This window comes from Centruroides vittatus, unplaced genomic scaffold (genome assembly GCF_030686945.1).
Source record: "Centruroides vittatus isolate TY-2023 unplaced genomic scaffold, ASM3068694v2 contig_1078, whole genome shotgun sequence".
In the NCBI taxonomy this organism is placed as follows: Eukaryota; Metazoa; Arthropoda; class Arachnida; order Scorpiones; family Buthidae; genus Centruroides; species Centruroides vittatus.
Window position 1 is genome coordinate 285,547 of NW_027120693.1, and position 21,690 is coordinate 307,236.

A 21,690-nucleotide genomic window follows, 5' to 3' on the forward strand; every position below is an offset into this window, starting at 1 on the left:
TTGGCACAGAGGCTCTAGGAATAAAACGAGCATTGCAAATCAGCTCCAGCTTCGACAATCCGACTGTCATTCTCTCAGACAGCAAATCAGTCATACAGGCGGTGGGTAATGTTAATTTTTCATCCCCGGCAATAATAATCGACTTAGCAGCCGAAATCAGTTTGCAGCCCAAGGCAGTCGAGATTGGGTGGATCCCAGGTCACGTCGGCATTCAAATCAATGAAGCAGCAGACAAGGCGGCAAGAAAAGACAATCCATCCGGCTCCTGGAGGCAGCCCCTCATGGCACGCGATCTAATCCGGGCCATGCGCAATATTATTATCAATCTACATCAGGGGTCCCCAACCTTTTTGTACCTAAGAGCACATTCCAGAATACCGGCTGGACGACGGGCACCATTTATTTTTTCAAGGTGAATTCATATTTGGACATAGTTAACAGCGCCGGATTAAGCCTCTAGCGAGCCCTAGACAAAATTTAAATTGAGGCCCCATTTAAATAAGTTGCTTCTAAACAAATCTTATATAATGTGACATTAGCATGGGTGACACCCGGTGCGGATATCGCGGTGTCACCCAGGAATATTTCTAGACGGTGCGAGAGATATCGTGGCGGAGATTACTTCTGACACACGGATGGCTGTTGACCTTTTTTTTTCTTTTTTTTTTAGCTAACGACTGCTGAAATTTCTAGATCACTCCAAGTTACGGGCCGTACACGTGATTTTACGGTATTCAGAACGGATCGTTTTACTTCATTTCAGGTATGGGAAATTGAATTAGTGCACATTTGGCGGAGGAGAAAAAGAAATCGGTCGCATTTCGCTTTGTGCTTTCATCCGTGTTGGACGCCATTTCTACTTTTGAATGGTTAATCATTCAAAGTAAAAAAACTTTTACATAGCATTTTATTGAAAACCGAAATATTTTTATTTTTATCGTGGTCGCACAGTGGCGGGCACACGTAAAACGATTGGCGGGCGCCATGGTGCCCGCGGGCATAGGGTTGGGGACCACTGATCTACATCGACTCCTGGTCTACTAGTCTTAGACAAAAAGGTCGGAATCACCTCAGGCCTTTTGTTCCCTGGCCTTATTCATACGCCTCGTCTCGCTATGCCGAAACCCTCTTGGCCCGCCTTCGAACCGATACAGCCCTGTTAAACGGGTTTCTCTTTTGCAGAGGTCTTTGTGTCTCTCCCGACTGCCCAAACTGCGGCGCTCCGGAAACATCCCGCCATTTTTGGATTACTTGTCCAAAATATAAGGAGGCCCGTCAAGACCTCGGCCGCACTTTATCAATAGATTTAACAGTAGTCCGAAACCCTCACTCCTATTTACTGGGCTCACGTTGACCTTCCTCCTCGTCAGCACGTGGAAGCTTTAGAACGTTTTATATATTGTTTGAACCGCTTCGTATAATCGTTAAGCGGTGTACATCGGAGAAAAGGCCAACAGGCTAAAATCTCAAAGCGGCCGGATGGCCGAGCGGTTAAGGTTAGCAGCCTGCCACCCTGGGGGACCCGGGATCGAATCCGGACGGGTCGAAAAATCCCCACGAATTTTTCGGGGGGTGGTCCGTCCGGATATGTCGGTCCCCGTCCCTCACCACCCAGCCGCCCCATTGTGGGCCTGGCCGAACCCATAATGGGCTTGCTATAAGAGGCCCTCTTAGTGCCCACAGGGCGGAAAGAGTTAAAAAAAAAAAAAAAGGCTAAAATCTCCATATAAACTGGAAGGAGAAGAAAATCTAATTATTTTTTTTCTAAAAAGAAAATAACGAAAATGTTAATTTTTTTTAATCATCAAATAATTAAAAAGAATACCGAAGAAGATTTTTTAAAATTAAAATATTTGCATCCATAATTATAATTTTTTTTTTAAAGCAGACGATTTAAATTGTCAAATCTGGCAACACTGATGCATTTGTTGTCATATTAAAGTTCAATCCAAATGAACGATGATAAGAATTTGTTAGATTTACCCAACGAATTGTTGATCGAAATTTTTTTGTATTGCTCCATCCGTGATCTGTGTAGACTGCCGCAAACGTCGAAAAGATTAAGAAATGTGGTGAAATCCAATTACTTATGGTAAGTATGACATTTTGCATCCTTCGTTGGGAGTTCACTTCTGTTGCCATAGTAACAAGAATTTCATGATTTGGGTTCACTATGCTAAATACATTTCGGTAAATAACAGAGCTTTTCTCATATATAATGGTTCTATACATTGCCTAAGATAGACAATAATGAATAATTGTTTACAATTACACCTTTGAATGAGACGGTTGAGACTGTGTCGGACTGTAGACCATACCCATAGGAACCATACCCTTACGTGTGACCCTTTGCCATTGGAGTTGCATTGCTCTGCTGAGACTATCGCATTTAACTATTTGGCCCACTTGACTGTTTGTGGAGTACTTTGTGTTATGGAGTTTTAGGGGATGTAGGGGTTTGACCACACCCCCCAAAATGCGGCTGCTGAGATGCAAGTGATAGCAAGCACTGAAGCGTGCAACTGTGTGTGGAGCGTCGGTCGAGTCGAGTGACCTCGACCGATGTGGAGTGTGGAGAATAGGCATTAGCGAAATTGAAGCTGAAGTTTTTTGCTGAAGTTTTTTGCTGAAGCGAAATTGAAGCTGAAGTTCGAATTTTAAATGCGAAAATGTGCATGTCGCATGTTGAGAGCCGCTTTCCTGTAAGCCTAGAAGTTTGACAATTGTGTTTGGAAAGTCTGGAATCATGCTCGACATTCCAAATGCCATTGTCAAACTTCTAGACTTACAGGAATGCGGCTCTGAACGTCCGGTGTACACGTTTTTGCATTTAAAACTTTGGCTTCAACCTTGCTATTGTACTGGTTCATGGTAAAAACTGACATTTGGAAGCGAATATCTCGCAAGGGTTGCGTGTACGGGTACAGTTCCATTGAGTTTTTTGTTTGTACGGGGAGTCTGTAACTCTGGTGAAAAATCCCTCATTCGGAGTTCACATCTTACCTTAAATCACTTAAAGAAGGAAAAAGCATGATATTTAGCATCCTTTCTTACCTTGGTTCCTGTTGGTCACTGGGCGTGTTTCCCGGTATAATGGCTTTAATACAGCTTTATCAAAACCATTTTACTGGGCAACGTGTCTGTTGATTGATCCTGGAATGGCAAACAACCTGTGGATCTTGCTGTACAATAATCTGTCATTCTTTCCCACAAATTAATTACATTGAAATGCTGTAGGCCTGTACATTTTAAGCACCATAACTTCCTGAATACACCTGACGTGTGAATTAACAGTAATGTAATTAAAATAAAAACATACAACCCTTAAAAAAATATAAATGTAACTTAGATCAATTAGGAAACAACAAATAATAATAAATTAATAACAAATATATATGTATTTTTGAAGTAATATTTTCACTTGTTAGACAAATGTATTCATAGCAGCTAGTATACTTGACTTATTTCTCTCTCTTAAATCCCATATCAAACTTTATAATTCTCTTTACTAACTCTTATTCATCTCTCTTACTTAACATGATGTAATCATCAAACTTTTCCTGATTTTATAATGTTATATAATTAATCAAACATTTTTACCTCAGCTGTTTGCATCTTCCTAATCTGTCGCTTCCTTCTATTCCACAACATTTTGATCTACATAATATATGGGAAATCCTCATTAGTTCGAAATTCAAGGGATGAAATAATCATAACTTCAAATCATCCGAGATTTACATCTTTCTGTACAACATGGCAAATGCCATGTAACTAATGTAATTTATTAATGGAATATGACTATGTATGCAGAACACTGTTTTTGTTAATTAATAATTAACAATAATAATATAAATAATCTGCAAGTAAATAGCATGTGTCCAGTGGGAACCTCACAGATTGTCAGATTATATATATAATGTTTCATAAAAAATTTCCTCTGAATGTAGCTCAAATTTATATATTTTACACACATTAGAAAATGTTGAAATACAGTTGATTTTCACTCCGTTACAATTTATAATAATTTAAAACTAAAAAAAAACAAATTATTTTTAAAGTTGCCCAAATGTAGTCTAGTCCTACAAATATCTGACTGCTACTTGAAGCCCAATTTCGCAATCCAAAAACCCAGCCATATTTTATGAGATAAGAGGAAAAAAGGGTAGTCCAAGGGTAAGGTGACACTGAAAAATGCATTACTGTAAAAGCAAAGCAATATTGACCAGATTTGAGTTGTTCGTCTATTGTTCTCTTATAGCATAGAGGCACTTTGATCTAAATGAATGAGTTAACATATGTCTATCACAGTTCAGACAGAATTTTCACTTCAAATTTTGAAGTAGCCGTATTTCAAACTAACCAAATTCTTTAACATGTAAATCTCTAAATCTTTGGCTGGGACAAATAGTACAGTTACGAATTAACGGGATTTCAAACTATCAGAGCTCAAATTAATGAGGATTTCCTGTAATTCGGTTTTGTCTCAACTAATTTTGATCTTCTGTTGACTCTATTCTTAATTATTCATATCTAAAATTTACAAAACACCATGCCTTTTTTCAAATAGTTGCTTCCATCTGAGGTTTGCCAAGATCTTTCAGTTTCTTTAGAGCTTATTGATAAAAGACACTCCAAACTGAAAGACAAAGAGAAATTTTTATTTTACAGACTATACAGCATGAAAGCAGTAACAAAGGAGAAGAAGGGGTAAGAAGCACGTGGCAGTATTGTCGGAATGTAGACTACATGATGCACCCTGGTGGTGGAACCCGACATAACAAAAAATTAAATATTTTTCTTTAACACTAATATGTATAAAGTTTTTACAAAACACACACACACACGGGATCATATATACATATATATATATATATATATATATATATATATACACAGTCAAACCTATTTTTATGCGGTGGATAGGGACCACATAAAAAAAATGCATAAAAAATTGCACGAAACTTTACGAGTGGCTATAAAAAATAGTTTTCACAACACAAAAGAAATATTTTTTTTATGCGGTCAATAGGGACTGCATAAAAAAAGTCTCACATAGAAAATAACTCAAAATCGTATGAAATAGAATTTATTGACAACAGATGTCAGCACTTGACTGCATCGTCTCGTCTATCGTCTGTTTTACATATTTTTGTCCAGGTGGTGTTTTGTTGACTTAAAAAATAAATTATTTCATTTTTCGCATATTCATGCAATAATATTACTATAATAAGTTCATTTATGCTATAATAAGTTTATTTAGCTATAATAAGTCGATGTGAGACATGACAAATTGCACGAGACTAGTCGCCAACTATACCGCACAAATAAAAAATCGTATAAAAAAATCGCACAAAAAAAGACCGCATAAAAACAGGTTTGACTGTGTATATATGTATATATATATGATCCCCTGAAGCTGAGTTTTAAAGGCAATTTCACATAACTTGTAATGATGATTTGCAATTCAAAATAAATAGGGAATTGTATACATAAAAAACAACAAACTTGATATACTTAAATTTAACCAAATCAACTGCTGATAATAATTTAGTAGTTTGTTTGATAAATAGCAAATTGTATTTTTGAGAGAAAAGCAGCAATGATTTGCTGCTTTTCTCTCAAAAATATTGATCTTTGATATTGATATTCTCTCAAAGATATTGCTGCATGAATGTTTATCATATCTTGACATTTGCAAGGCAATGTAATGATAGAATAAGTAACCGACATGGTGATCTGTTGATGAAATCTTTTAAAATATTTCTTAATGCTAACACTAATGCTAAAACATCACCGACATTATATTGAAGAAAGTCGAAAGAAAAAAGATGGTAGTTTATCTTGCTTAATGTTGCTCAGAAAGTAACATTTTGTTGTTTATTATTATTCATTTGAAGATAGTGAGATTAATTTTTCTCTCTCAATATGAATGAAGCTGTACTTTAGTTGTCTGTTGCTATGATTACATCCAACCAGTTTTGAATTAAGAGAAAATGCATTAGACAAATTTTCATCACTTTAACACTGAAAATTGCAATATTTTTTTGATAGTGAGTGTGGTAAATTAATAGCAGTTATGGTAAATTTTTCTCATTCCTCTTGAAACATTGGCTATATAAAGCTGCCTTAAACGAACCTGAGAGATCTTGATTAACCATAGGTTGAAGTGCTTCATAATTTATATTAATAATTATATGTATGATTAAATAAATTTGAAACTCTAGATAAATATATCTTAACAAATTTTGTTGTTCTTAGTGCTACTTACTGACTAAAACTAACATTTATGTAGTATCTGTCATACAATTACTATAATTTTACATTTTATATTCCAGGTATCAGAAATGGTTGGAATTGGTTAATGTGTGTGGTTTATCGTTTGCAGACTACATAAAACAGCCGACGGAAAATGACAATTATCACTCTCGGTGTAAAAGATTATGGAATGTTTGTCAGGGTTTCAGAGAAGACTGTGAACTTCCAGTTTGTGAATATTGCAAATTTAAAACTTGTACAAAAGAATGTCTGGAAAAATACGAAAGAAAAATTTCTATAGATATTGGCAGCAAAGTGACTTGGTTTGTAACGTCAACATTTCTAATTCAGCGCCATCCGTCGGTGATTATTGGTAGCATTTCAAAAAATCACTCGAAAGACTGCATTTATCGAATTGTGTGTAATAAAACTGAATTATCCTCATTTCATAAGGAACGTCGATTTTGCCTTATTTGTAATCGATACAAAGATTTCAGAATTGGTGTGGATCAAGATGACATAATTCCTTTTAATAATGACGATAAACCATCTACTTCAAAAATGGTAAATGATAAGGAAATTAATCCTATTTCCTATAATATATCGACGGAATTTTCTTTATGGGCAGATTTACATCGTTACTTTCAAAATAAGTTTCCTAATTGCAAATTATTTAGTCCATTAGATTCTCTTATTGGCAATGCAGACTTTAATATTTTAGAACATTATTTATATCACATATTCGATTACTTTAAATCGCTGGAAGAAATTCGAAAACCAAATGTATCTTTTATATTTTGTTTGCCGTTTAATGCAGATTTTGATGTACAGAAGAATTTAATCAAATTTATGTTCGAAACAATGCAAGCTTCAAGGTAAAAAATTACGTAATTTATTATTTCTGTATTTAGGTATACAATAAATTAAAGCTTAAAATTAAATATAATAATGAAGGCAGAAATAAATAACTTACTTTCAGATTTATACTTAAATTTAGTGTTTAAAAAAATAGTTTTGCAAATTTTATGTAATCAATTTTTTTCATTTTTTCAATTACTTAAGGCACATTTAACAGTGTGTTGGTAGAAAGGATGAAGGAATAGTCTCTATTGAAGTAAGCAAGTGCAGGAGTGAGCTAAGATAGCTTACTTTATTGGACACACTGTCCTTCCTTCTGGCACTAACACTGACCTGTCAAGCGTCTGTGTCCATTAATTGGGTTGAAAACATTAGCACACTTTTTAAAAAAGTCCTATTGTTAAAGATGCATTAAGTAATTTAGCTAAGTTCCACAATGGTTGGTTGGTACATCATAATGAGAGGGATGGGTAAAACAAGCAGTCAAAAATGTTCAAAAGGAGAAATAAATAATAAAAATAAGCTGAATACAATGAAGTCTCATAAATGTACAAGTTGTTTATATACAAGAGCTTCAGAGTTAGAAATGTTTTCTATTTGCAACCGTTCTGGAAGCAGGGTGGCAAAAATTTGTTTTCCTCCGGCATTGAACCTGCATTGATTGCAAGGGTTTTCAGAATCCAAGATATGAATATTTTGGCAGGGTTTCAGAGAAGACTGTGAACTTCCAGTTTGTGAATATTGCAAATTTAAAACTTGTACAAAAGAATGTCTGGAAAAATATGAAAGAAAAATTTTTATAGACATTGGTTGCAATGTGACTTGGTTTGCAACATTGACATTTCTAATTCAGTGGCATCTGCTGGTGATTAAGTTAACATTTCTGACAGAAAAAATGTTGCCTCATCAAAAAACAAAAATAAACTTTAAGAAATCTAGATTTAGTCAATGCCATGCAAAATTATGTCACAATTATGCAATTTACACAGAATTCTATTGTGCAGCATACTTTATACATTTATAAAATGAAAATTTTTCAAAATCTCAATCAAATTACTGTGTAATCTTTGGCTTATTGTATAAGCTGAAGTGATGTAAGCATTAATTTGGCATTACCACAAATCACCAAGACTTGTTTACATACCGAACAATAAGATAAGATGGATCTTTACTAAATAATGATAATTTGGTAAAGAAGTAACAACTACAATTTATTAGATGCTTTTAAAAGTATAATTCTATGTATTCTTTATTATAGAAAGAGATAAATAAATAACTCACGCCAAAATTGTATAGACTCTTGATAATTAGCACTGAGTTCAGTGTTAACACAAACACTCTTGTGATAATGCTGAACTCAGTGCTATTATGCAATTATCAAGAGTCTATTCTTTATTAATATAACATATTTCATTTTCCTTCTTACAGGATCTGCTTTGTAAATAAAGCCTTATGTATCGCATTGTTAATTGGAACCGAAACCTGTTTAGTGGTAGATAGTGGTGCATCCAACACTGTCGTCAGCGTAATCGTAAACAATGATGTTCTGTTTGAAAGAACGCAACACTGTCAAGTTGGCGGAACTTCAATTTCTAACTATCTCGCCCAAGTAATCAAATTAAAAGGTTTCTTAAATACTGTGAGTTTTATGTAAATTTTAGTTTTGTGAAACTCTATTGTAAAATTTATATCATTTAAAAATTATAAGATTATTTATATTTATTACATTGTATCCTTATTAACTAAAATTCACAAAAGTAGAAAAAGTGCTCCAAAATAAAAAATCCAGGATGAGAAATATAATTAAAATGTATAAAAATAGAAGAATCTAAACTAAAGTAAAAACTCTGTATAACTCTACCATTATACTTTGTTATGATCCCATGAAGTACCCAACAAAATGTGAAGACAGTTTTATTTTGGAGCATTTCTTCCATTTTTGTGAATTTAATTCTAATAAGAGTTTAGCATTTTCATTTATCATTGTTCCATAAGTTATAAAGGTGTCTCATCTCTTCAGTTTCCTTTTGGCATTAAAATACTGTTTTTCTTTATATATATAATCTCAATCTATAGATTTAGGTTCATAGTTTTATTTTTTTTCTTATTTAGTAAGAATTTTTTCTTGTTAGGACTGAGATACTTGTTCTGCTTTCCCTAAAAAATACTTTGAAAGATTATTTTTAAAAAAGCTAGCAAAATAAATACAGCTAATTATTAGATTCTTATTAACAGCCAATTTTAATAATTGATAAAACTAAAATATCAATACTTTTTAAATAAAAAAATAAACTAAAAATCTAAATCTGGAAACATTTAGTTTGAAAAATCTTTTAAATTGTTTGTAAAACTAAAATCCAATAATAAATATAATCATATTTGAATACACTACAAATCCAAAGTTTTAAATTTCTTGTAATATTAGTTGAACTAAAATTAAGAAATTATATTCAGTTAAGAAAATATCAAATTACAAGACAATGCAAAACAGATTTCACAGCCTACATAATAATTTATTAATTAGAAAATGTAAATAAGAATATTTAAATTGAGAAATATTTATATAATTCTAAAACAGAAAGGAGTATTATAGAAATAAACTTAGCTGTTCAGAATTAGTTTCCAGTAAAAGTCAGTCTTTAATGTGTTTTAATTTTAAAGTCATACTTGTATTGATCTAGTATATCAAAATTATGTTTTATTATTAATTAAAATACAGTGATACAAATTATTACTTAACATATTTATTACTTTAGGTGAATGCTGCGAGTCTAGACGATAAGAGAGTGAAAGCATCGTGTTTTCTTTCATATAACATTGCTGCAGAAGAGAAGAGGAAAGTGACAAAAAAACAGAATATATTTGTTCGATGCACAAGGTAATAAAATTTTATTACAGTGGTGCCTCATACTTCGAATGTAATTCGTTCCAGGAGGCCATTAGAATTCCAAAGCAATTTTTTCCGTTAGAAATAATGAAAAGTGAACCATTTCCAAACCGTAAACAATACCCATTTTGATAAACTTAAAACAGCAAACACACATAATTTAAGGTAAAAATAATACAATTAAAAGCTCTAAATAATAAGTTAACAAAATTTAATATAAGAGAGAATACAGAAAACATTTTTGATCTGTAACAAGATCTGCATCAGGTCTTAAATGTTCCAAATTGAATGCAAGACAAAATATGATGTATTTTAAATATGTTCAAATACAGTATATACAAATATAAATATTATACAAATTAGTGTCTGGGTATCTACAATACTTTACAAATATTATTTAAAATTCTACAGAAATATTTGTATGTTATATCATACATAAATATAAAATAATGAGATGATCCCAACATATTGACCATATTAGAGACTTAATTTCAAGAGATTTTAAGCTCTTGAAATTTTTAAAGTTGAAAAAACAGGATTTGCATTAATTTCAAAGATAAAAAGAAAATGTCTTGGCCGTATGGTAATCTTTCTATGACAATCCTGATTTGACACATGTACTGTCTCATTATTTTATAATATTTAGGTATGTTATATGAAATATTTCAGTTGAATTGTAAACAATATTTGTAAAGAATTATAGATACCAAGACACTAATTTCTATTAATGTATAATTTGAACATATTTGGAATATGTGAAATACGTTGTGTTCTGTTTTGCATTCCAATTTGGAACGTCTGTAGGACCTAATGCAGATTTTGTTTACAGATCGAAAATGTTGTATTCTTTCTTATATTAGTTTGTTACTGGAGATATTTTAGGTTCTTTTGTATGTTTGTGTTGTAAAAATTTTACTCACTTATAACTTGGATAGAGACTATAGAATACAGAAAATCTTTGTTTATTGTCGACAACTTCCTCTGTATCAATTTTTCTCATTCTTTTGTTCTTTATACTTAAAATTGCCAAATCTGATAATCAGCACAGTCCCAAGAAACTTCTCAAATAATTTTTAACAAGTCTCAACTCAGTAACCACACCAGTAAAGTTATTCTCAATCATCAGGAATGTCAGAAATGTTATACAGTAAAACTACATTGGGAAAATTTATAGATGTGTAATAAATAAGTCATTTCTCTTCTTTCAATTAATGCAGTTTTAAGAGAAATTAATTTTATAGGGAATGAGTCACTTAAGTCTTTACTATAAAATGATACTAATTCATTTGCTTTTTCCATAACGACTTCAATAGATAATGTGTATAATAATTTTGGATTCAAAAATCAAATTTATTTAATAGTTTTTTTTGTTCCTCCAAACTGTCTTTTGGTTTGGTTATACAATTTATATCAAATATAGTAATTTTAAAATGTTTTTTGGTATTATACATTAACTGGCAAATGACAGAAGAATCATAAAATTTATTTTTGATTTTCTGTTTTTAGAAGTTATTTCCACTCTCTAATCTTTGGCTAATGATTTAGCTTTCTTGAATGTATTTTTAAAATTAGACCTCATTAGACATGGAATTCGTGCATTTTTGGTGGTTTTGGAAAAATAGCAATGGTAGATGTGAATATGTCTGTAATGTGTAGAGAATTTTTATTGCATATTTTCTTAAAGCTACACAGGGTAAGTTTTTATACAAAAGAAAAGCTGTTGGATGAGTTCACAGTTGCAAGTTAAAATTATTATATAACCTGCTTTTAAACTGACTTCTAAATATGCAACTTGAGGCTTTTTAATGCTATACTTTTGCACAGAAACTAAGATAAATTTAAATCACTGATTCTGCAGGAAATGATTTTTATTATTTATTTATTTTATTTATTTATTTTAAGCATTCTGGTACAAAGACCCTGATGCGGGGATAAAACAAAACAAAGTATACATAATCTTATAAAATAACAAAACATATTTCACAGATATATTCATCAATTGTAATAACATTAATAATTTAAAATTATAATTGCAAAATTTATAAACTAAATCCAAATCAGAAAATAAAACTTAAAGAACTACTTGGGAGAACTATCCGAAAGAAATTAACAACCAACAGAGCTAAAACTTACCTAGAAAGAAAAAAAACAGCAATTCAAACCAATTGTTCAAAAGAAAATCGGATAGTCTCCCAAGCAGTCCAAGCAGCCACAGATTAAATAGTAGGCAGACCACGCCCCAAAACGTAATTTACATAAATAAGCACAGCTTTCGCTTTAAGCCTAAAAAAAAACAATGAAAAAGAAATCGAAAATCAAATATACAATAAACATTATGAAATAATCAATTTAACCCTCTTTATGAAAATAAATACCTTAAAGAATAAATCAAAATCAGAAATAACTTTTTTAAACTGATTAAATGAAAAATTGGGAACCCCAAAAGTCTCCTCACGTAATTTTGACAAAAGAGAACAAACAGCAATAATATGAAATGCATCCAATGGTAAGTCCGCCACACCACATATGCAAATGTCCCTTCTGTAATTACATAAAAAACTTAATGAATTACATCTTATTTGCATTAATACGGCCATAACATTAGAAGAAAAATTACTATTATAAATAGAACAATCAAAAAAAGGTTTATTCAAACTCTTATACCATTCACAATAAGAACTTAATAATATGCCATGATTCAACTTCAAAATATAATTATCAAAATTATTTAACTTTAGTAAATAAACACTATTAAAATCTTGTAACAGATTATCAAAATCGATTCCGTTCCTTGAACAACTAGCCCACCAATACTTCGACAAAGGCAACTGAACATGTTTCACAACATAACGCAAACAAATCTTACTAAGGCGTTCTTCATTTAAACTCAACGTTCTAAAAATCCAATTAACAGATTTGTTCAGGATCAAACAAGACAAAGGAATCAATGAACATTCCATAGACACTAGATAACTAGGAGTACACCTTGGAAGCCCGTACATTCTCTTAACAAAAGTAGTTAATACCGTATCCAAACTCTCCGCCTGAAACCCCCATACCTCCGAAGCATAAAGGAGAGATGAGCCCACCACGGCATTAAATAACCTTAACCGATCCTTCAAATTACACAACTTAGCAGACTGACACATATGAATAACTTTGTCCATTTTTATCTCAGCATTAACTTGACAAGACCTCACATGAGTATTAAAATAACCATTACTTTTAAAAATTACACCTAAATACTTATATTGAGATACAACCGAAATTGGAACACCTCGAAACCACCATTTGTCAGCCTTAGAAGCCTTACCACCATTTCGAAAGACCACAATTTTTGATTTAGCAAGATTCAATTGTAAACTATTATCGCTTAAATAATTATCCAGAAGGTCAATCGACCTCTGTAATGACCTCGGAGAATCCGCCACAATTACCACATCATCCGCATACGCTAATACTTTAACAGACACACCACCGACAACTATACCATCTCCGCCGGAATCATCAATACAATTTAATAAATCATTTAAAAATAAACTAAAAAGAATAGGGCTTAAGATACAACCCTGTTTAACACCCTTATCAGAAAAGAAAGGCTGAGAACAAAAATTCCTCCATTTAATCCTAACATTCGAACCACTATATAACTCTGCCAATAAAGATACAAACTTAAAGCTTAATCCAAACTTTAATAATTTCCTCCATAATAAATCCCTATCAACAGAATCAAATGCTGATGCTAAATCTATAAAAAAAGCATAAACCTTACGCCGTTTCCTACTTAGTGTCTTAGAGATAACAGTATACAGAATAAAAATATTATCAACAGTAGAGTAACCTGCACGGAAACCAGCCTGACTCTCTGACAGAATATCTCTCAAATTCAACCAACTTATTAACCTGTAATACAAAACTCTACAAAAAATCTTAGAGACGCAGCACAACAACGAAATACCTCTGTAATTAGTAAGCACCGACCTTGAGCCACCCTTAGGCACCGGAACCAATAAAGAACTCTTCCATTCATCTGGAATAACACCAGTTCTCAGAACCTTATTAAAATTATCTAATAAACAGAGAAAAACACTATCAATTTTCCAAAATTCAGTAGGAATACCATCTATTCCCGGAGCACCGCCAACAGTCGACTTACTTAAAACGACTCTAAATTCCTCCTCCGAGATGTAAGAATCCAATATTTCGTTTGACCAAGTCACACAATCATTAAAAACCACTAAATCAACATCATATGGACTTTCAGAGCCATAAAGGGAGAAAAAATAACTGAACCAATCAAATAAACTAATATTAACCTTAGCATAATTTCCCCTTGCTTTACATAAATTCCAAAATAATCTATTATTTTTATAAAAATTTTTAACATTTTGTAACCTTTTACAAAATTCTTTCTTCTTTGCTAAACATAATTTTTTTACCAAACTTCGGTATAACACAAAAACTCTCCTCTGAGCCGGCAAACCATTTTTCTTGAACTCTAACCAAGCTCTATTTCTGGCTCTAACCATTAATCGACAATCCAAGTCAAACCAATCATTAATTCCAACCATAGTCTTTTTCCTTTGAGTCAATCCTTTCACTTTGGCAAAATCCAATATCACCTTACTTAGCTCCAACAAAGATAAATTGGGAGTCTGCTCCAAGCAACGCCACAAATCAGCGGACAACGACTCCAGCTGACCACTGTCCCAGAAAATCCTCTGGTAACAAGTACCAGAACCGCCCAAAGAATCTATGGCACGATCTTCCAAATAAAGTACTATCGGGCAGTGATCGGACCAAAAACAACTCTCTACTCTAAAACATTTAATACAGTTCCACACAGAAGGAGTAACCATTCCCAAATCAATTACCGAGGACCCTCGGTTGGAAACAAAAGTAAACTCTCCCGCTTCATCACCAGAAGCACGACCATTTAAGATTATTAGATCATTATCTGCACAATACTCAAGAACTTTCAGTCCTCTCACATTCATATTTACATCTTTGGAGGCTCTACTTCTCTTATTAACAGCAATACCACTACTATCACATATATTTGTCGAAATCACATTATCGTTCCCAGTCCGTGCATTAAAATCACCCAACCAAATCCAATTCGATTCGTCGACCTCAAACCTGGACAGTACATCAAAAATTTCTTGCCACCTTTGTTCCTGCATATAAACAAAACCAATATTAAACTCTCCTAATGGTAGCAGAATATTAATCAATACAATGTAACTATCCCTATAAATAATATTAAATTTCAAAGATGATTTAATGCAAAGCAACCAACCAGCCATAGGTCTACCCCTACTGTGAGCCCTCAAAGCATCACCAACAATACAATGATATTCTCTTAATTCCTCCCAATAGCATCTGCTCCCACCCTTAATAAACCAAGTTTCCGATAAAAAGACCACATCATACTTCAATAAATAACTCCAAAAAGACCGCGGTTTATTACCAATCCCAGCACAATTCCACGCCATAATAGAAAACACAGAAGACATTACTGGTTGCTATGAGATCGGCACCACCTTAGCTGATACTTCATCGACTTTATACCGAACTCCATCTACCAGTAACTTATCATAACTTAACCGAACACTTCTTGCTCCTTCTTCCCTTTTTTTCTTCCCAAATACCCTTAGGTTGTATCTGATATCTCGCAAACGTTTAGAAAAATCATCATACACAGAAACATTAAGATTCCGATTCTCAAATACAGTCTTTTTAAACCTCAATTTATCACTAAAAGACCCAAATTGGCAAATCACTGGTCTGGGTTTATCTCCAACTCTCTTCCCAACCCGATACGCATTTACAATATGCAGCGAGGATAAATTTAATGTATTAACCGCAAAAGAATTAACAGTGTCAAATATTTCCAAAGAAGTCTCTTCTTTCCTCTCTTCCAATCCGTGGATAACAACATTGTTCATCCTTCTCTGATTATCCATAACATCCAGTTCTCTCTCAAAAAAAGAAAATTTCGTGAAAATTTTATCCATATCCAACGAATGCCCAACACCAGTTACCTCCCCTCCAACCTTTGACTCAACCTCCCCCAACCTCATCTCGAAGTCAATCAACGCCTCATCTACATTCTGAAGCCACTCTGTCAGATGATCCAGTCTTCTGATAAATTCATCAACCTTACCGTTCAGCGAAACATGCAATCGCAATAAAAGCCTAACTCCCTCTGCCACATCAAAATTTGAGTCCTGTAATAAATTCGCAATATCCTCTTCACCAGAAGAAGTCTCACCCCTAAACCTAGCTGTTGATCTTTCAGGAACGGTTGGAGAAAAGGTCTTCCTCTTCCGAGCTTGGGACATAATTATAAACTAGACTTACCTAGAAAGAAAAAAAAACAGCAATTCAAACCAATTGTTCAAAAGAAAATCGGATAGTCTCCCAAGCAGTCCAAGCAGCCACAGATTAAATAGTAGGCAGACCACGCCCCAAAACGTAATTTACATAAATAAGCACAGCTTTCGCTTTAAGCCTTAAAGAATAAATCAAAATCAGAAATAACTTTTTTAAACTGATTAAATGAAAAATTGGGAACCCCAAAAGTCTCCTCACGTAATTTTGACAAAAGAGAACAAACAGCAATAATATGAAATGCATCCAATGGTAAGTCCGCCACACCACATATGCAAATGTCCCTTCTAGAAAAAGAAAAAAAACAGCAATTCAAACCAATTGTTCAAAAGAAAATCGGATAGTCTCCCCGATTTTTATTAAGTGCATATCTCAATTAAAATTATGTATTGTAAATTTGTTTTATAAATATATATATATGTTTGAAAATTGTGTGTATAAATACGGATTATCTTTGCATGTTCTAAAGAGTAAAAGTTAACCATTTGGTTATTTATAAATTGCTTTTTAACTTAAAAATAAATAATCATTGTTGAAGCAATTTAGAAATTTCACTTCTTGCTATGAACACGATTTATTTTTTAATATGGATTTTTACACACGTTTGATCATTCTAATTAATTTTTCAATTATAATTTATTAAGAATATTTTTTCTTTATATTTATATTATTAATTTCTAATTATGTTATTTGCAATTGATGATTTTACATTTATATCAACAGAAATTCGCAACTTCAAAAATTGGAAATGGGTTCGGAGCTGTACCTCGCACCAGAAATTATGTATGCGGAAATGAACCTGCCCAATATGATCAAACAGGCCATAAGTGGACTCGACGAGAACGTGGCGAAGGAAGCATTAAGTCATTTACTTTTGACTGGGAACAACACAGAATTAAATGGATTTGCAACAAGGTTAGACAATTTTCTGATTGTTTTATATTTAAAAACATTAACATATGTTTAATGGCTTTTGTATCATTTTCAAAGAATTTATTTTAAAAAATAACTGTTTTGTAGAACAAATGATCAGCAGTATAAGAATTGTGAATTGTAAACTATCCTTTGCAAAGTATTTGCAAAGTAGCACAGTTTTATTTAGCTTTGTTTCAATTTTTTTTTTTGCATAATTATATTTCTTTCATGTTGTCTTAGTATCATCATCATTGAAAAATCTTGTCCTTTCAAAATTGTTTTAATTCGAAAATAAAAACTCACATAGGTTAGATAATGGATATGGCAAGGGAGTCAGTTAAATTTATGCAAAAAATTTGATATATTTTTTAAAAATTAAATTTAGACTTCTGAAACATGCCCAAAAATGATCACGCCATTAAAAATTTTGCACGATCACAATGCTATGTCGATAATTTCTCGATATGTCCTGGTCGACAGTTAATTAAGACAATTTTAACGAGTTTGAATTTATCTGTCTTTAGAGAATATAAACTTTGGATGTTTTAATGGAGACACCATATTGCTTTTTGTATTCCTAGAGAATGGCAGTCTTTAAGTTTCAAGTTACATATAAAGCAAGATATTCAACATTGTATTTCATCCATTGCATATTTCTTTAAACTCTTAATTTTGTAATAAACAATTTTTCTACATAGAAAAAAATTTTTTACACAAAACACAATGAAATTTGCAGCCAACTCAGTTTCTGTGTCTGTCCGAAAAGACACAGTGGCGTCATCCTGACAGGGTACCAAAGAGGTACCGATTCTGCAGTCACACGAGATTTAACAGATATAAACGGTAATGAGCCGTGATGAACCTATTGTTAAAATTTTCTTACAGAAAAATTCTTTAAATGGAGATTATTTCCTTCTATATGCAATCTTTGTTCTCTACTAATGAATGCCAACACAAGTAGCCTCTTGTAAACAACTAATAATACCAAGATGGCTGATATGCACGTGCCATGGCTATAGTGAATAAATGCACAGATGACAAAGTTTATCACAAAATTATCAAAGAAAGAGAAAATTACACCATCGTAGATGACAAGGGACCAACTAATATTTTGATTTCTCGGTGATGATGTATATTTGTTTAATGTCGTTTGAAGATTCTCAAGTTTTGTACTTATGGTTTTTCCCCTTCCTTCCTCATTGGTTCATTGGTCGTCTTGTGTTTGGCCCAAATGGCAGACTTCAGTTAAGTTTCCAAGTCTGCTGCTTTTTGTGAGGGCTTTGTACTGATGCATAGATGATGCTAACAAGAAAAAAAAGAAAAAGCTTAATAAACAGTGATTAAAGTATTGCTTTTATAAATGTGTTTTGTTACTGTATTGTAGAGAGCATGTTCCCAAACTTTTTTGATTCTCGGCACCTTTGCTAAATCCAGATTTTCCCAAGGCACCCTATGTCAAATTCTAACAAGTACAATTTGTGAAATAGCCAATATTTTTTTAAATTAAAGAGTCAGGATGTTAAGTAAAAAATAAATAAAACACGTATTTAAGCTAACAAAAAAATGTAATTCAACAAATTCAATTAATTATAATTGGTGGGATGGATGAGCCTGTTGATCACTGCACATTTTCTCAAATCTTGGAATCAAACTGGACATAGTCAACTTCATTAACTTCTCCACATTGATTTTCATGCAATGCTTAGTTTTTATCACAGCGACAAAGTCAGCTTCGTACAGGTAAGAAGTTGCAAATGGAATTAAGATTCTCTGAGCTTTACTACTCGAAAGGGATATTCATCTTTTACCGATATCCAAAATTCAGTTAATTCCATGCTGCTACATTTTGTTTTCAACATATTGTCGCAAGACAACTCAATAAGATTCTCTTCTTCTGCAGCAGTAAATTCAGACGGAGTACTGGTATTAAAAGGATCTTGAATCCTTGCAAATATATCAATATTATCATTTTGAAAATATTTTGCAAACCAAGATGTGTTAAGTGTTCTTCAAAAATAATTTCATATTTTGAAAGAAATCAACTCCATTGGAGGTCAAAAACTGTTACAAGGGGAAACATTCTTTTCCACCGTCTTCATTTATTTTTCTTTTCCATAGTTTTAATTTTTTTATGAAAGCTGAAATTTTCTCAATCGACTTTAAAAGGTGCATGTCGCTTACCCGCAGAGAGAGATTCAGAGCATTCAGGTTTTCAAAAACCACATAAGTATGCTAGTTTTACCAAAAGATTTTCATTCACAGAATTTTCGGCATATTTGTGGTCTTCCCCTTTAAGAAAAATATAAATTTCCTGTCTCGGTTCAAATGTACGAGACAGCCATTGCTCTCTCATGGTAATGTTTTGTACTTTCTTGAAGTGCTGTAGTACAACGAAGATGTGTGCTCGGATCCCATATCTTCACACAGGTTTTTTATTGGAAAATCTTGCCCTCGACGGCTTAGTTCTTATAAAGTTTACTATATTTACTACATATTCTAAGGTCTGGTTCAGTGTAGAACTTGGATTTTGTTGCAAGTGTTTCCCTGTGAATAACGCAATGGGTCCACAGTGCATCGGGGTCTTTGCTTCGAAAAAGTGCTTGCAATCCTACATAACGCTATCACTACAGATACCAATATATTTGCTCCACTCCAAATTATTTTCGGATATAAAAATATCAAGGATAAAATAAAAGGGAAGGAATTTGGGTTGCAGCTGGATGATGACACTGATAATAATAATGATGCTTGATTTGCTATGTACAGTTTATAGATAATAATAACATTGTAGAAGACTACTTTGTAAAAGTATCACTGCCGGTGCTAAGGCTCACGACTTGTTCCTTAGCAGCGGCAGTGATACTTTTACAAAGTAGTCTTCTACAATGTTATTATTATCTATAAACTGTACATAGCAAATCAAGCATCATTATTATTATCAGTGTCATCATCCAGCTGCGACCCAAATTCTTTCACTTTTATTTTTTCGATTAACTGAACATTGAAGGTCCTTCATTATGTGCTGTATTCTGCAACCGATGATGATATTGAACAAAGGCACTTTTGAAAGTTGCTTCCCAGTAGACTCACTGATCATAATGTTTACCATATCTACAGCAGCCGGTAGAACGAGTTTTTGTGATGGTATGAGGCTTTTTATATTTTGAAATTCTATGTGCCACCTTTATTACTGATTTAATAATTTGCACCACGTCTGCTAGATGTTGCATCTTATTACATTGAATTGAAAGTGGAAGTAAAATTACAAAAATTTTATATTTCATGGCAACCTCGTGAGGAAGCACGCACCATGGCGCACACTTTGGGAACCACTGGTAGAGAGAGCTTTCTCATTCTTATAGTCGCTTGGTTATTGGCAGGTAGATGGATTGTCGATTGTTCTCCGGACACTCCTTTTCTCAAGGTAAAGATCCACAAACTCTCTTCTTATCGTGTGGGACGATAAGTCTGTGGAATTTTACCAAGACGGATCTCCAAACTCTCTGCGGGACTTTCAAATACTAAAGTTTTGACTTTAGTTGTCCAATCACTTGGATGGACCAAAGTCAAAAGCCAAATGCATTCACGTTTGTCAAATCACTCAAATAATTTCAGGTTATACAGGCGACAGTTCGTCTTCTTGCAGGTATCGAGATCGAGTCGAGCAAACATTGATGGAAAACGACTCCATTTATGTCTGCGCAACCCTTTCCTTACGGAACAATTGGGATCTTGTATTTATAATGAAATTTCATCAATATCAATTGTATATTTTTTTACCTTTTGCAGATTATTAGTCAGTGATCGAAAGTAGAAAGCATTATCAATTTATCCTTGTTTTTCCTTAGATATATATGTATCTAGTTTCTTACTATTATTTATTGACAGTTTTTAAGTATCATCAAAATTTGTGATGTAACTAGATTCGAGTTAAAAAAAATAAACAGAATAAAAAGCATTTGTTATCTGTGTCAGAGAAAACTTTTACCGTAAACCCAATAAAATATTTTTCTAGGATATTATTTCATTCAAACTCGATAACAATAAATTATTTATTGCAGATTACTCCGGGACCTACAGACCGTCCTGCCCCGATTCGCCCACGTGGTCGACGTGAGGGCCTACGCCGGAAGCCGGAGCTGGGATGCCGCGGTGGGTGCCACCCGCGTCCCTCTTCCCGATTCAAACTTGGCAGAACCCGGAGGGTCGTACTTTTTTATCACGAGGGAAGAATACGTTCTCCACGGCCACGCTAAGTAAATTTGAAATAAATTGTATTACATTTTGAACTGTTAATATGTTTCCTACTGATAAAAATTATAATTATTATTCCTAATTTTAAGAAAATATTAAAATCCTTTCATATTTTTATTGTTAACGTA

General features: G+C 32.9%; 1 protein-coding gene across 1 annotated transcript; it reads left to right on the plus strand.

Annotated features, from left to right (window-relative positions):
- The first annotated feature begins 1,894 nt into the window (after positions 1-1,894).
- LOC136973955 (actin, cytoplasmic-like) lies at positions 1,895-21,679 on the plus strand. The gene is made up of 6 exons (XM_067268731.1): positions 1,895-2,092; positions 6,336-7,130; positions 8,542-8,752; positions 9,870-9,991; positions 17,117-17,308; positions 21,370-21,679. The coding sequence occupies exons 1-6, from the start codon at positions 1,953-1,955 to the stop codon at positions 21,566-21,568; spliced, it is 1,659 nt and encodes a 552-aa protein (XP_067124832.1). The 5' UTR covers positions 1,895-1,952; the 3' UTR covers positions 21,569-21,679.
- Positions 21,680-21,690: the final 11 nt, after the last annotated feature.

Coding starts and splice junctions, on each gene's coding strand:
- LOC136973955 (XM_067268731.1), top strand. CDS start 1,953: ATGAACGATGATAAGAATTTGTTAGATTTACCCAACGAATTGTTGATC. Junction 7,131..8,541: donor GAAACAATGCAAGCTTCAAG/GTAAAAAATTAC, acceptor TCCTTCTTACAG/GATCTGCTTTGTAAATAAAG. Junction 8,753..9,869: donor TAAAAGGTTTCTTAAATACT/GTGAGTTTTATG, acceptor TTATTACTTTAG/GTGAATGCTGCGAGTCTAGA.